Genomic DNA, 16494 nt, shown 5'->3' with positions numbered 1-16494 from the left:
CTATTTCTACATAATGAGTGCAGTAATTGAGGCCCCACAGAGTCAGTGGGGACCGAAGCTAGATTAAACCCATACTCACAGATGAAAGAGGAGCTCCATCAATGTGAGAATATAATTCTAATAACCATATTTCCTGAAACAAAAGCCATGCCAAGTTCCCACAAGTTAGATTACATTTTGGGGAAAAGATAAATTGAGTCTGAAGTTCATTGTGTGATCACCCTAGCTAGAATGCTTGAAAAAGATGACAATTTCATCATCTAATATGCACTATGCTCACAAGCATTCTAGCCCATAGAGGGGAGGGAGGGAGGAAATATTTAAAATCAGGGAAGGAGGGAAAGAATGCTGGGCAAAAAGGGAAAGTATGACACTCTTCCTTTAGGGAATGTACATTTCCATCCCTTAACCCAGATAATCTGTCTTCTCCACAGAAACACTATTGAAAACCACAGGCACTGCACAAAGTGATCGAAGATTGTTAACTCCCTGTCCACTCTCCATGACTTATAGCCTTAACTCTGCATGTGGAGTTCATAAGTCTGAGAGAAAAAAATGATAAGGGAATTGCTGATTCCATGGGATAGCAGCAGAAAGCACAGAGAGGAAAGAGAACTACCTGTCAAGGACCCTCATGTTCCACATTAGACTCGGGTCCTAGGTCAGCTCTACTGCTTTGTTGTTCACCCAAGAAAGACTATCTTAGAGCAGAAAATCAGAGTCAATGGAATGAGAAAGCTGAGAAGCATCTCTATGGGCGAGCTCTGGTCTGTGGGAAGGCCATTGGAGAGTCTGGAGTCTAGACGCAGCAGAGGAGAGAAACTGGCTTGTGAAAGAGACTGCACACTGTGAGTAGCTGAATCCTGGCTGAGAAGAGTCACCACTCCCCAAAAAAGTATGTGGAACAGTTGAGTTTGCCTTTGAAGCTCATAGGCAGAAACTGATAAAGATGACATCTTAGAAAAAGCAGCCCATTCCCAGAAGACCAACTTGTAGCATATTCTAGAGCCACTCCAGTGATGTGGCAGAGATTCTGGGTTCAAATGCAGATCTGTCTATAATTCAGTATATAATTTTGTGAGTAACTTTCATATATGCCTTTGTCAAAAGAGGGCAACAATCTCTGCTTTATTCCACCAGGGTGAGTATCCTAATCAATCATTATCTAGCAGAGACAGTGTATGACCAAAAGCACAGATGTGGAGTCATGTACAAGGCACTAATTTATTGCATTTCTCAGCTGGCTTTCCACCCTGGAAGTTGTGCAAGCAGCTTAAACAAAGGGATAAAAAGGGCCTAGGGCCGTGGTTGGCAAAATGCAGCTCAGGAGCCACATGCGGCTCTTTGGCCCCTTGAGTGTGGCTCTTCCTAAGCCTTAGGAGTACCCTAAATAAGTTAATAACAATGTACCTACCTATATAGTTTAAGTTTTAAAAATTTGGCTCTCAAAAGAAATTTCAATCGTTGTACTGTTGATATTTGGCTCTGTTGACTAATGAGTTTGCCAACTACTGGCCTAGGGGAAAGGTTAACCAAATCAGTTGTTAGGTCTAAAGAATAAAAGGGTGAGAATTACTATGACATTATTAGTCAATATAGTCTTCCCTTAGTAGACTCTGCTTTCAAAAAAAATTTTCTTATAAAAAAGTTATACTTACAGCTAGTATGTTCTGACCCATTTTGAATGGCATAAATATGAATAAAGAATCAAGAGTAGCATCACTTTATGTTATAAATGTTTATTTATTAAAGTAATTGAAATTATTCTAGCTTATCCTTAAATGCTATTGCCCTATTATTCAATTGCTCCTTCCAAAAATTATAAATAATAATTTCCTTGACTTATTTGATTATCACCTGCAGAGAGTAGATTGCCTTCCCAGTGGAGAACTTAACCATCCTGTGATGTCGGCTTCAGGAAACAGCTCTTCTCATCCCATGTCCTTCATCCTGCTTGGCATCCCAGGACTCGAGAATTCCCACTTTTGGGTTGCCTTTCTATTTTGTACCATGTATGTGGTGGCTGTAGTTGGCAACATCACTATTCTTCACATAATTCGAACTGACCACACCCTGCATGAGCCTATGTACCTCTTTCTGGCCATGCTGGCTGTCACTGATCTGGTCCTGTCCTCCTCCACCCAACCTAAAATGCTGGCTATCCTCTGGTTTCATGCTCATGAGATTGAATACCATGCCTGCCTCATCCAGGTGTTCTTCATCCATGCCTTTTCTTCCGTGGAGTCTGGGGTGCTCATGGCAATGGCCTTGGACCGTTATGTGGCTATCTGCTTCCCACTTCGTCACTCTAGTATCCTGACCCCCTCTGCAGTGGGTAAACTGGGGGCAGTCGTGATGATGAGAGGGCTGTTGTGGGTGAGCCCCTTCTGCTTTATGGTTTCCAGAATGCCCTTCTGCCCCAGCCAGATCATTCCTCAGTCATACTGTGAGCACATGGCTGTGTTGAAGTTGGTGTGTGCTGATACCAGAGTAAATCGTGCATATGGACTCTTCGTGGCCTTCTCGGTGGTTGGCTTTGATATGATAGTCATCAGCATATCCTATGTGATGATCTTGAGGACTGTGCTGGGGTTGCCCGCTGGTGAAGCCCGACTCAAGGCTTTTGGTACATGTGCTTCCCATGTCTGTGTCATCTTGGCTTTTTATATCCCAGCCCTCTTTACTTTCCTCACCCATCGCTTTGGACACCGTGTGCCCCGAGTGGTACATGTCATGTTGGCTAATCTCTATCTACTGGTTCCTCCCATGCTCAATCCCATCATCTATGGAGTTAGAACCAAACAAATCAGGGACAGGGTTACTCAAGGATGTTGTGGAAAAGACCCCTGAGCCCAAGTGCACAGCATCACAACCACCCCAATCACCCCACTGCTCTGGGGACATAAATGCAGAAAGTTTGCCGGGCCATCATATCTCACCACTAAGTCATTTCTCTGAACCACTGGCCCAGAGGTCGGCAACCTTCCAGAAGCAAAAGGAGACAATTTTCAGCATCCCCAGAATAAGACCTCTCTGCGAAGTTCTGAGTTGACCTATGTTCGTCATCACAAGAAAACAGTAAAAATCTCCAAAATGAGTGAAGATTTTGAAAAGTATATCATCTTCCACAGACCACTAAAGTAAAAATTATTTTTACATTGTTTGTAGAACACTAAGTTGGTATGCCTTGTTTAAAAAAGAGTATAAAATTTCCATCAAAACAGTTAAAAGTACTAATATTTTCCCTATATTGGAATCTCTTTATAGAAATAGAATGTTAGAAAACAGTACAAAGATGTGTATATATTTACATTTATAAAAACAAAACCAGAAAACATTCCAATATTAATGTATAAGGAACCAGATAATGCAATGAGCAATTGAATATCATGTGTCATTTAATATTATATTTGCAAAGAGTGTCTAAGTGTGTGAAAAATGGTCAAGGTATAATATTAAAGGGGGGAAAATGAACAAATGTCCATAAGGCTGATGCCAAAACTAAAAAAAGGAATACATGTGCAAAGAAAAAGATTCTGGAAATACATCCAAATGCTAATAACAGCTACTCAGAGTAATAAGATTTGTGGTGTTTTAATTATTTTTGCTTGTTTATGTATTTTTTAAAAATTATCCTCAATTGAGGAACTTTAATTTTAGTATGAAAAAGTTATTGAAACAACAAAAGTGTACAAAAGAGATTAATTAAGTGCCAAAGTCTAGGGGAGTGGAGTGGGCAATCTGCAAGGATGAGCGACTCTGGAATAGATTACGTTTCAGTAAAACTTGAAAATCTAGATGCAAATTTTCCAAAATCACAAGTTCTTGAGATTGCTAACAATTAGGATTAGGCATTCTGAGTTGGTCTCTTTACAAAATTTGCTGATTTCCTGATGACAATGGTTATCAGAATGAAGAGGTTGGGAAAAGACTGAAGAAGGAGATTCTCTCATGTGGTTAAAAGTAGTGAAAAAGTCACTAGAAATTATAATGATATTTATAAATATTCAATTTCCTTTAAAATTAAAACTTTAAGCTATTTTAGAAAACTATGTTCTTTTATTTTTTCTTATTTTTTCCAACTTTATTGAAGTATACGTAACATGCAAAAAGTTGCATATATTTAATACGTACATACATTTTGATATGTTTGGACAATTTCATACACCCATAATACCATCACCTCAAAAAAGGTAACATATTGGTTACAACCCTTACATTTGTGTTTTTATCTTCATTTACCACTCTCCTGTCAAAGTCAATAGTAAAGAAGGTTCTAAAATTCAGGCTTTTGTATTACTAAAACCAACATCAGATAAAGAAATCGGTAATATGTTTGCTTCTCCCAAAAGAAATAGCTATTGGAGCCTAAAGTGCCCCCCCCCTCAAAAAAATTGAGTATTCTGCAGGATCATTTTCATAATTCCAAAATTTAGAGTTGTAAGGGATCTTTACTCCCTTATCAGCAAATCAATTAATGATTGTGAGTCTCCCCCTTTTTTCTTTGTAAAATTGAATAACTTGAGATAATAAAATGAAAACATTTTAATACATAATTTGATGAGTTCAGAAACATTTAATGCCTATGTAACTACCAGCCCAATTAAGATATAGAACATTTTCATTACTTCATAAAGATTTCTTATACCTCTTTGTAGCCAATCACTTCTTCCTACCCAAACAGGTAGACACTGATATGATTTCTTCACTGTGGATTAATTGTTTTCTCACTAGAACTTTATATATGTATATAAAAATAAATGATACGTTTTTGAGTGGAGTGTGGCACTTTCTTCTCTGCATAAAGTTTTACAGATCCATACTGTTACATGTATGTGTAGTTCATTTCCTATTGGAGATGAGTAGTGTATTGTATTTTTTTCAACATACCTCAATTAGTATATTGTTACCTTTCTCCTTTGCTTCAGCCCTTCTAGTCTTCTTTATTTCCAAGCACATCAACCACTTAACTGTCTTAGGGCTTTGCTCTTAATCATCTCAGGTTGCCCCATTGTTCCTTTCTAGGACATTCTATCTCCCTCTAATTATCCTTTAGGTCTCAACTAAAACCACCTTTTCAGCAAGATGTTTCTTAACCTTGTATCTTGACTAGATCCTGCTCCCTATAATTTTCTTTTAACATTAATACATTATTTCCTCCCTATCTTAGTATGATATGTAATTATTTAAATTATTTATTTATCATCTGTTCTTCTGACTTGAATATAAATTCCATAAAAGCACAGTATACTTGCTCACTATTCTATTCCCAAACCTAGCTTACTGGAAAAAAAAACACTAGTTAACATGAATGAATGATTGAATCACATATGCCTGATATTATTATCCCAACAATTCCACTACTGACCACAAGATGGTACTTGCAGGTTTATTTTTGCCTCATTTCTACAAAACTAGATACCAGACTTCTCAGTTCTAAGGTCTACTTTTATTATTCCCATGGAAATTTGAAGGATATTTTTAGTCAAATAATGTAAGTCTGTTATGTAAATAACAGAAGTATCATTTCAGACACTTGATAGGGGTTGCAGGTAGACATAGTGTTTGAATTTAACCACTCACACTTTCTACTGTTAAGCGTTCTCAAACAAGAAAGCATAGGAATAATAGCGAAATAGAAATTTAAAAAAAAAATAGCTAAATGAGAACTATATTACTGGTCTTATTGACATCTAGGCAAACCCAAGACTCACTCTGTCAATGTGGGACTTCTCTACGAAAGAGAAACATAATGTTTGGGTGTTGGTCTTTCCTTCTCTTATGAATCTAGAATTGCTAGGCCTATGAAGTAATCAGAATCCATGCTCAACTGCTCACATTGACAAGACTGGACAAATTCTCCCAAGAATCTGGACGCTTCCACTTATTACCACAGGAAAACAGCATTTACCAGAGTAAGCACACATGAGAACATATTACTCATACACAGTGATGCCAGCCAATAGCAAAATAGGGCCCAATTCATATATCAGGAGCTGAACCCATTTGAGGGGGAAAAGCTAGTGAGTGGCTAGGCAAAGATGGATTTGCGAGTGGATGTATCATCCTCCCTATGGGACGATGCAGTAATAAAGAAACAGGGCCTAGAGATTGGTTGCAAATTTCTTCACTCTTTATTGTCACCATGATTGTCCCAGGAAACACTGGTTTGCTTTCTTATCTTCACAGCATATGGATAATACAGACACAACAACTAGCCCTTCTCTATTCCCCAGTGACAGAGCAACATCCATTTATATGGATGATTTGGTTTATTTGCATTTAAGGATCCCATGGAACACATTGTCCTGTATTAACAGATGGAGAGAGAGAAATTTTTTAGTTTTTCTCTGTCTATGACCCCAGGGAGAATTGCATTTTGCCAATGGTCCCACAGCTCAATCCCACTTTGCTATAAAGGCCTTGGATCCGGAACTGTAACTTGTTCTCTCCCTTCTAGTGAAGACAGAAAAGGCTCCTCTTTCCACATGAAGCTGGTAAGAAGGTAGAGAAAGGTGTTTTATTGTGTTAACATTGTACTTTGATGGGTGCCTACTCACAAATATTCATGTGAGTTTGTAGAAAAGTCAGATAACTTACAGTCACCCTTGTCCTGAGGGATCCATATAACACACAGATTTCTGAACCCTACAAAATTATAGTTAACTATTGTAATGATTTTTCTCAGATCGACTGAAAACCCTAGGAACTTGAAATGAAAAAGCAAATGTAGAAACAAGCATAAAGGGAATAGTAACATGTATATTTATTACAAGGTATTTGCTCTCAGGAAGTAAACTTTACTTAGTATTTTAAAATGCTTAATTAAAAACATATTAATATTATAATAATTAATATTGCTATTATTTGATCTTGTCTTCCTAGAATTGATTTTTAACAATGTAAATGTATTCATTTAAAGATTTTTAAAATGTTAATTGAATGAGACTTTATAACATTTCTGTGTGGATTGATTCAACTGCCTTTCCTCTTTTCTGAAATGTCTACTGAAAACCTCTACCTTATCTTCAAACTGGCATCCATTACTTCATACTCCTATAACAGCAGTAAATATCACTCAAAACTCATGTGGGGCAAAAAGTAAGCACTAGTTAAAAAGGAAGGAAATGCTGACACAGGCTACAGCATGTATGAACCTTGAGAACATTACGCTAAGTAAAATAAGCTATCACAAAATAACAAATACTGCGTTATTCTATTTATATGAGATATTTAGAATAATTAAAACATAAGGAGAGACAGTAGAATGGTGGTTTTCAGGGACTAGCGGGAGTCTGGAAATGGGGGGTGGGTATTGTTTAAATGGCTATAGAATTTCAGTTTTACAAGATGAGAAGAGTTGAGGTAGTTCATGGTAATGTCACACAACACTATGAATGTATGAAATATCATTTAATTGTATACCTAAAGTGGTTATGATGGTAAATTTTATGTCCGGTGTATTTGACTATCATAAAAAAATTTATTTTAAAGCACTGGCATGTAATGCCCACATATAACCCTCCACTAATCTACTTTTTTGCCACTTACTCTCTAATGTCAGTGGAAATGATGATCATCACCTTTTTAAAATTAAATTTATTGGGGTGACATTGATTAATAAGATTATATAGATTTCAAGTGTACATTTCTATGACACATGATCTGTATATTGCATCATGTCGATTTTTTGAGGGCTAATCACTATCATGCTCTAAATCAATCACCTGGTACTTTCTTAAAGAATTTTCTATACCATTATATATTTTCAAGCTCTCGTTATTTACTATATCTTTTTTTAAAATATATTTTAATTGATTTTTAGAGAGAGAAGAAGGGAGTGGGAGAGAGAGATAGAAACATCAATGAAACATCGATTGGCTGTCTCCTGCCCTGATAGGGAATGAACCGATGACCTCTTGGTGCATGGGACAATGTTCAATCTTTACAATTTTGAAAAATTCTCCATCTACCTTAGTCATGGCCTTTCCCCTTGATTCCACTAACAAGTTTCCAGAAATGATATACACTGTGCCTCCACTGCTTATTCTCCCATTTATTCCTCATGCTACCGTAGCAGGTTCTCAGCTTTCATTGGGGAAATTCGATTACGTTTTTAGGCTCACTAATATAACCATTACATGGGATCTCATTTAAAAATTTTGACCCTTAGTAGACTTGACTGCATAAGCAATTCTACACTATTGTTCATAGAACACTGAGTCATGACACCATGCTCTCTTGGTTTTTATGGTTCCTATAAATTGTCTAAACTCATCTCACTTTAGGATATAAACCTTTACAGTAAATCTGCAGAGTTTCATTGTCACTAGTTTTCACTTATAAGTCCACTCTCTGAGATTGTTCACCCACAATGTTAGATTAAAATGACTCACAACTTCCAAATCTATAAGAAGCAAAAATCTGAGTTTTTGTCTCCAGTTTAAATCTGGAACTTTTTGCCTGGAGATTCACATCTCATGGACACTTCAGATTTAAGGATGCCTTTAAGTGGATTTCTCTTAGTCATTTCATATATTATATAACTAAAATTGAATGTAATTATTTTTCTTAGCTAAGTCTCTATTCACAGAATCTAATGACCTAATGGAGCTTAAAACTATGTCAACATATAAAATAATAATCAATAAAATGAATAAAGTTATACCGACATATTTTCTTTGAATTTAAGACCAAAAATGTTTATATATTTGCTAAGTATCCGATATGAATGCAGATAAATGTCAGAGTTCAATTCAGAGTTTTCACAATGGTAGAGCACTTATTTATGAACTTAGATACTTCTCCTAACACAAAGAAATTGTATCTAGATATTTTTGTGTAACCATGTACTTTCTTATTTCTATAGGATATGAGCATTGTGAGGACAAATGCTACAAATCTACAAAACATAGAGATCTTAAGTAACTTGACTTCTACATTTCCAACTTTCTTATTGACCGGCATTCCTGGCCTAGAGTCTGCCCATGCCTGGATCTCCATTCCCTTCTGCTGTCTTTATGCCATTGCCCTCTCTGGGAACAGCATGATCCTGTTTGTCATCTTCACCCAGCACAGTCTCCATGAGCCCATGTACTATCTCCTCTCCATGCTGTCAGCTGCGGACTTGGGCTTGACTATTTCTACAATGTCAACAACATTAGCTACCCTCTGGTTTAATGCAAGAGAAATTAGTCTAGATAGCTGCATTATCCAGATGTTTTTTCTTCATGGATTTACTGTCATAGAATCTGGGGTGCTGGTGGCCATGGCCTTTGACCGCTTTGTGGCAATCTGTGATCCTCTAAGGTACACTACTATTCTCACTCATTCCAGAATTATTCAGATGGGTCTCTTAATGATTTTGCGCACTGTAATATTAATAGTGCCACTACTCTTGCTCCTTAAGACCCTCTCTTTCTGTAGAGCAAATGTCCTTTCCCATTCTTACTGTTACCATCCAGATGTGATTAAATTAACATGTTCAGATACTCGGGCCAACAGCATCTGTGGATTAATTGGTCTCGTTCTGACCACAGGAGTGGATACACCATGTATTGTCTTGTCTTACATCTTGATCATTCGCTCTGTGCTCAGTATGGCCTCCCCCAAAGAACGGCACAAGGTCTTTAGTACTTGTGTCTCTCACATTGGGGCGGTTGCTATTTTCTACATTCCCATGATTAGCTTGTCCTTGGTGCATCGCTATGGCCGATCAGCCCCCAAAGTGGTCCATTCGATGATGGCCAATATATATCTGCTTTTGCCCCCTGTGCTCAACCCTGTCATCTATAGTGTGAAAACAAAACAGATTCGCAAGGCTATACTTAGTCTCCTTCTTACAAAATAAACAGAGATGAATAATTTTGTGAAAAGCCTGATAAAACTTACTTTCACTGTTAGGTGACTCTTTGTTAGATATTTTTTCTCATTTAATTCATTTATTCAGCAAATATTTAGTAAGCATTTCTATATTCGCTAATTCATTAGATAAAATATGATATACCTCAAGTATTTATGGTTCATCAAATAAGGGAAGCAGGAAAATAATAATAAAAATAATATACATAGTAATTAACATTTACTGAGTATTTAGTTTAAACTGTGTGGTCTACTAACAGCTTTTTAAAAATATACTACTTTTATTTATTTCAGAGAGAAAAGGAGAGAGAGAGAGAGAGAGAGAGAGAGAGAGAGAGAGAGAGAGAGAGAGAGAGAAACATCAATGATTACAGAGAATCATCGATCAGCTACCTCCTGCATGAGCCCGTAACCTAGGCATGTGCCCTGACCGGGAATCGAACTGTGTCTTCCTGGTTCATAGGTCAATGCTCAACTCCTGAGCCATGCCGGCCAGGCTCCACTAATAGTTTTTTAAGATATATTCTATTTTATCCTACAGTAATTCAATGAGATATATAAAATTATTAATTATACAGGGGTGGGCAAACGTAGGTTAAATTAGCAGCTATCATTTCCTAAAAGATAAATCCTAAGATATGAAATAATAACAAAAAGAATAATAAGATAAATAATACAAATAGATAGTACTATAATAAATAAATAACAATACAAGAATAAACTCTGTGTTTCACATGCTCACAACTATAAACCTACTTTTGCCAGTCCCTGTATTTTAGAGATGAAGATGCTAAGGCCTAGAGACATTTAGTTCACCAAAGGTCAGACATCTAACAGAGAAGGACTGAGATTTTAATCCACACCTTCTGTATCTTGGACACCATTCTCTTCACTAGTATATTGCATACTCTGCCAAGAGCCTCTAGGAAAACTATTTTAAGATCATTTTTAAGAACCTGATCCTTCCTAGTGTATATTTTATCTGGTTTTCCTCATTCATAATTAATAGTACAAAAGATAGGAGTAGTATGTGTCATGGCAATAGTATGTGTAAGCCATATTCAGTATCCAGTACTGGTTTGGTGCATTTGCTAATTCATTGGAGAAAATGGAAATTTTGGAGAACTAGAATAAATTGTGAAGTAAAATGTAAGGACATTTGGGTCAATGGCCGCTTTGGAATCTGAAGCCTTCTCCAAAGAAATATCACATATAAAGACATACATTATTTTTCATAAAATTTCAGAGGTTTCACAAATGTGATGATGCCATTCTCTTAACCAACCAAAGAATCAAGGTAAATAATTCATGGTGTTCAGCTACAAACAGCTCTATATAGCTAGATCTAAATTATTTGATCCCTAAAAATGGACTCACAGTAACTAAATGAAGACTAAAATTTGGTTTGTAAAGTGCTAGAAAAACTGGGATGGAAACCTGAATTTTATTGTTGGAAAAGTGATTAAAAACATGAGAGATGTTTCAAGTAAGCCACAAACACTGGGAGAAGTAATATGCCATCTTTCAAAAGACCATTATGTGTATCTCTTTTCACTGTGTGTTCAATGATGTATATTGGCAGCTCAAAATCCTCATTGATACCATAAAAATAGGCAAACACTGCAAAGGTACTTTTTTTCTTCAGAGATTTGGTTTACCGGAACACCAGTGACTGGGAGTCTACCTTGTGTAGGCCTTGTGAGAAGTAATACAAATAAAAAGATCAGTAAAACCTATTTAAACCTAGCTGTTTTGGCTCAGTGGCTAGAGCATCAGCCAGCAGAGAGAAGGGTCCTGGGTTTGATTCCTGCCAAGGGCACATATCTCGGTTGCAGGCTTGATCCCAGCCCTGCTCGGGCGCATGCAGTAGGCAACCAATCAATGTGCCTCTCTCACACTGATGTTTCTCTCTCTCTCTCCCCCTTCCTTCCGCTCTCTCTAAAAATCAATGTAAAAGTATCGTTGGTAAGAATTCACAATGACAAAAAACATATTTAAATAAAACAATTATCAAAATACCTGACAGAGAGTACTTTTGACTCAATGAAATGTTTTATTATAGGAGCTTACTGAAGGGGAGTGCTAATTCATGTAGGCCACTGTGCTACCCATTGGTAACTCCAATCCCCTCGCTTTTTTTGGCTGGAGTTCCAGGACTAGAAGCTTTTCACATCTGGTCTCCTATCCCTCTTTGCTGCCTTATATGGTTCCTCTTTTGGAGAATAGCACAAACTCTATGTTATGATCATTGACTCCAGCTTCCACAAGCCCATTTACTATTTACTATTCATACTTTCTACCACTGGCATGTGCATCGCTATTTCTTTTCTTCCCACAACACTTGGTGTCCACTGGTTTAATGCCAGGACATCAGCCTGGATGCCAGCATTATATAATTGTTTTTTCTGCATGGATTTACCCTTATGGAATCCTCTTTGCTTTTGGCCATGGCTTTCAACTGGTTTGCTGTTATCTGCAATACCCTAAAATATGCCATTTTACACAATGATTTTTTCATAGTTCATTTTTGTTGTTGAACTATCAGTCCAGACACTTGATAGGGGTTTCTGATGGAGTTATAAAGCTTGAATTGAACACTCCACTCTGCTATTAAGCATTCTCATGTAAGGAAGCATATGGAGAAAAAAGCCAAATATAAATCAAGAAAAAATAGCCAAATAGAGAACACTTTACTGTTTCATTGATATCTAGATAAATGCAAGACTCTTTGCCAATGTGAGACTTCCCTATAAAGGAAAACATAATATTTGGGTATGCATCTTGTCTTTTCATATGAATCTAGAATTGCTAGGTCTATGAAGTAATCTGCATCTGTTACTCAACTACCCAAGTTACACACCCAACTTTTTGGACAAGGTTGGCCAAAATCCCCCATGAGTCCAGGATGTTAAATATATTACCACAGGAAAAACATTAAGTATGAGAGCAAGAACACAGGCATGAGAGAACTCATTATTCACCTACAATGACCTCAGCCATGAGAAAAATGGGTCCCCTTTAATTGATTAGGGACTAACCCATTTCTTGGGGAAAAGCTAGTGAGTCACTGAAAAGAGATGGATTCAGGAGTAGATGTCATCCTTCCTATGGGTCAGTGTAGTAATGCAGACTGGGGTACATATTTCTTCCATCTTCATTGTCACCATAATTATTCTAGTTAATATTGGTTTGCTTTCTTATCTTCCCAGAATAGTGATAATCTAGAGACAATGACATGCACTTCTCTATTCCCCAGTGACAGAGCAAGATCCAAACATTCATTTATATGGATAATTTGGTTTATTTGCTTTGCATTAAAGGTCTCTAAGGGCCACTTGTCACTTGAGCTAGTAGCTAAACCCCTTCTGAGATTACACAGCATTGTCCTGTATTATAAATGAAAAGTTTTTTCTCTTTTTATGGCTCCAGGGAAATTTAAATTTGCCAAAGGCCCCAGAGCTTAATACCAATTTACTATAAAGTTCATGGCTCCAGAACTATAACTTGTTCTTGCTCTGCTAGTGAAGACAGAAAAGGCTCCTCTTTTCATATGAAGCTGGTAAGGAGACAAGAAAGGTGTTAATTGTGGTTGCCAAGGGCTTGGAATGGGGAAAATAAGAAGTTATTGTTTAATGGGTATAGAGTTTTACTTTTATAAGATGAAAAGATGTAGGGAGATGAATGGTGGCAATGTTTGCACAACATTAAGACTGTGTTTATGCCCTGACCGATTTGGCTCAGTGGATGGAATGTCGGCCTGTGGACTGAGGGGTCCTGGGTTCGATTCCGGTCAAAGGCATGTACCTTGGTTGTGGGCACATCCCCAGTAGGGGGTGTGCAGGAGGCCGCTGATCGATGTTTCTCTCTCATCGATGTTTCTAATTCTCTATCCCTCTCCCTTCCTCTCTGTAAGAAATCAATAAAATATATTTTTTTAAAAAGACTGTGTTTAATATCACTGAAATACACACCTAAAAATGGTTGATGGTAAATTTTGTTCGGTGTATTTGACCACAATAAAAAAAAAAAATTGTGGAGGGAAAAATTGCAATGGGTGATATTTCTCTCCTCTAACCCTCTACTAACCTACTCATTTAGCACTTACTAGTATCAGCAGAAACGAGGATCCTCATCTTTTTCAGAGCTAATTATCATCATGTTGTATGTTCAATCACCCACTTCTGTCTTCTTTTTTTAAAAAAATATATTTTATTGATTTTTTACAGAGAGGAAGGGAGAGAGATAGAGTGTTAGAAACATCGATGAGAGAGAAACATCGATCAGCTGCCTCCTGCACATCTCCCACTGGGGATGTGCCCGCAACCCAGGTACATGCCCTTGACCAGAATCGAACCTGGCACCTTTCAGTCCGCAGGCCGACGCTCTGTCCACTGAGCCAAACCGGTTTCAGCCCACTTCTGTCGTAAGTAATTTCCGACATCAATTAATCCCTAGCATTCCATATTTTCAGTCTCTCACTATGTATTGTATGTATCTTTGACATTAGTTTATAAATATACATTTGCCTAGGTCTTTCCATTCTTACAAAAATCTTACATTCCCCTTATAGTCTTCGTTGGTCATTGCTTATTTTTCTCCCTGCCTTCACTGATAAGTTTCAAAAATACTAGACGCTGTGCCTCCACTATTTGTTTTTCTACTCATTCTTCAGGTCACTGTAGCAGGTTTCAATACATAAATATATATATATAATCGATTTCAGAGAGGAAGGGAGAAGAAAAGAGAGATAGAAATATCAATGATGAGAGAGAATCTTTGATTGGCTGCCTCATGCAAGCGCCCAACTGGGGATCGAGCCCACAACCCAGGCATGTGCTCTTGACTGGAATCAAGAACCCTTTAGTCGGCAGGCCTATGCTCTATCCACTGAGCCAAACCAGCTAAGGCAGGTTCTCAGATTTCAGTGCTGGGCTTCAACTATATTTTCTAGAATCACTAATGTGTTCTCAGATGCATTTGAAAATTTTAATCCTTAGAAGACTTGACCACTGAAGCAATTTAATACAGATGTGTATGCAACACCCAGTCATGACACCATGTCCTCTTGATTTTAATGTTCCTGTAGAGCTGCCTAGTTTCATCTGATTTAGAGTATATAGACTTTTCCATTAACTTTTACAGAGTTTCATCTTTACCAGCTATCTCTTATAAATCTAATATCTGAGATTGTTGACCTACACTGTTTTGATTAAAATGGCACTTATACAATGATAACTTCCAAATGTATATTATCAGCAAAAATCTGGAGATTTATATCCACATGAGCACTTCCAACCCACAGATATTTTTAAGTGGACTTCTATTAGTTATTTCATACAAAAGTTATTGAAAATGAATGCACTGATTTTTTTAACTAAGTCACTAATCATTTAATATTATGATTTAATGAAACTATAAATTCTGTCAATATAGAAAATAATTAAATTTCAATATGTATAAAACTATATTAACATATTTATCTTGGATTTAAGAGTAAACACACACACATATGTGTATATATATATAAAATAGAGTTTGATTTAGAGTATTCTCAATAATAGAATGCTTACCTATGACTTGAGAAAACTTTCTTAATCAAAAGAAATTTTACCTAAATATTTTACATAACTATATAATTTCTTATTTCTATAGGATATGAGCATTGTGAGGACAAATGCTACAAATCTATAAAACATGGAGATCTTAAGTAACTTGACTTCTACATTTCCAACTTTCTTGTTGACTGGCATTCCTGGCCTAGAGTCTGCCCATGCCTGGATCTCCATTCCCTTCTGCTGTCTTTATGCCATCGCCCTCTCTGGGAACAGCATGATCCTGTTTGTCATCTTCACCCAGCACAGTCTCCATGAGCCCATGTACTATCTCCTCTCCATGCTGTCAGCTGCGGACTTGGGCTTGACTATTTCTACAATGTCAACAACATTAGCTACCCTCTGGTTTAATGCAAGAGAAATCAGTCTAGATAGCTGCATTATCCAGATGTTTTTTCTTCATGGATTTACTTTCATAGAATCTGGGGTGCTGATGGCTATGGCCTTTGACCGCTTTGTGGCAATCTGTGATCCTCTAAGGTACACTACTATTCTCACTCATTCCAGAATTATTCAGATGGGTCTCTTAATGATTTTGCGCACTGTAATATTAATAGTGCCACTACTCTTGCTCCTTAAGACCCTCTCTTTCTGTAGAGCAAATGTCCTTTCCCATTCTTACTGTTACCATCCAGATGTGATTAAATTAGCATGTTCAGATACTCGGGCCAACAGCATCTGCGGATTATTTGATCTCATTCTGACCACAGGAGTGGATACACCATGTATTGTCTTGTCTTACATCTTGATCATTCGCTCTGTGCTCAGTATGGCCTCCCCCAAAGAACGGCACAAGGTCTTTAGTACTTGTGTCTCTCACATTGGGGCGGTTGCTATTTTCTACATTCCCATGATTAGCTTGTCCTTGGTGCATCGCTATGGCCGATCAGCCCCCAAAGTGGTCCATTCGATGATGGCCAATATATATCTGCTTTTGCCCCCTGTGCTCAACCCTGTCATCTATAGTGTGAAAACAAAACAGATTCGCAAGGCTTTACTTAGTCTCCTTCTTACAAAATAA

At 37.3% G+C, this 16494-nt stretch overlaps 3 protein-coding genes across 3 annotated transcripts; all 3 read left to right on the top strand.

The window, feature by feature from the left end:
- The first annotated feature begins 1896 nt into the window (after positions 1 to 1896).
- LOC118662928 (olfactory receptor 52R1) lies at positions 1897 to 2850 on the top strand. Its single transcript, XM_036322001.1, has one exon. The coding sequence runs from the start codon at positions 1906 to 1908 to the stop codon at positions 2848 to 2850; it is 945 nt and encodes a 314-aa protein (XP_036177894.1). The 5' UTR covers positions 1897 to 1905.
- Positions 2851 to 8872: 6022 nt separating this feature from the next.
- LOC118664301 (olfactory receptor 51F1-like) lies at positions 8873 to 9850 on the top strand. The gene has a single exon (XM_036324277.1). The coding sequence runs from the start codon at positions 8873 to 8875 to the stop codon at positions 9848 to 9850; it is 978 nt and encodes a 325-aa protein (XP_036180170.1).
- A 5705-nt stretch (positions 9851 to 15555) lies between these two features.
- On the top strand, positions 15556 to 16494 carry LOC118662925 (olfactory receptor 51F1-like). The gene has a single exon (XM_036321987.1). It carries the CDS (start codon positions 15556 to 15558, stop codon positions 16492 to 16494), a length of 939 nt encoding a protein of 312 aa, XP_036177880.1.

This window comes from Myotis myotis, unplaced genomic scaffold (assembly GCF_014108235.1).
Source record: "Myotis myotis isolate mMyoMyo1 unplaced genomic scaffold, mMyoMyo1.p scaffold_m19_p_10, whole genome shotgun sequence".
Classification (NCBI taxonomy): domain Eukaryota; kingdom Metazoa; phylum Chordata; class Mammalia; order Chiroptera; family Vespertilionidae; genus Myotis; species Myotis myotis.
The sequence above is the reverse complement of the archived record's forward strand: the minus strand, read 5'-3'. Positions and strand labels throughout refer to the sequence as shown.

What these genes read in the sequence shown, in the direction of transcription:
- LOC118662925 (XM_036321987.1), top strand. Translation starts at nt 15,556, where the DNA reads ATGGAGATCTTAAGTAACTTGACTTCTACATTTCCAACTTTCTTGTTG.
- LOC118662928 (XM_036322001.1), top strand. Translation starts at nt 1,906, where the DNA reads ATGTCGGCTTCAGGAAACAGCTCTTCTCATCCCATGTCCTTCATCCTG.
- LOC118664301 (XM_036324277.1), top strand. Translation starts at nt 8,873, where the DNA reads ATGAGCATTGTGAGGACAAATGCTACAAATCTACAAAACATAGAGATC.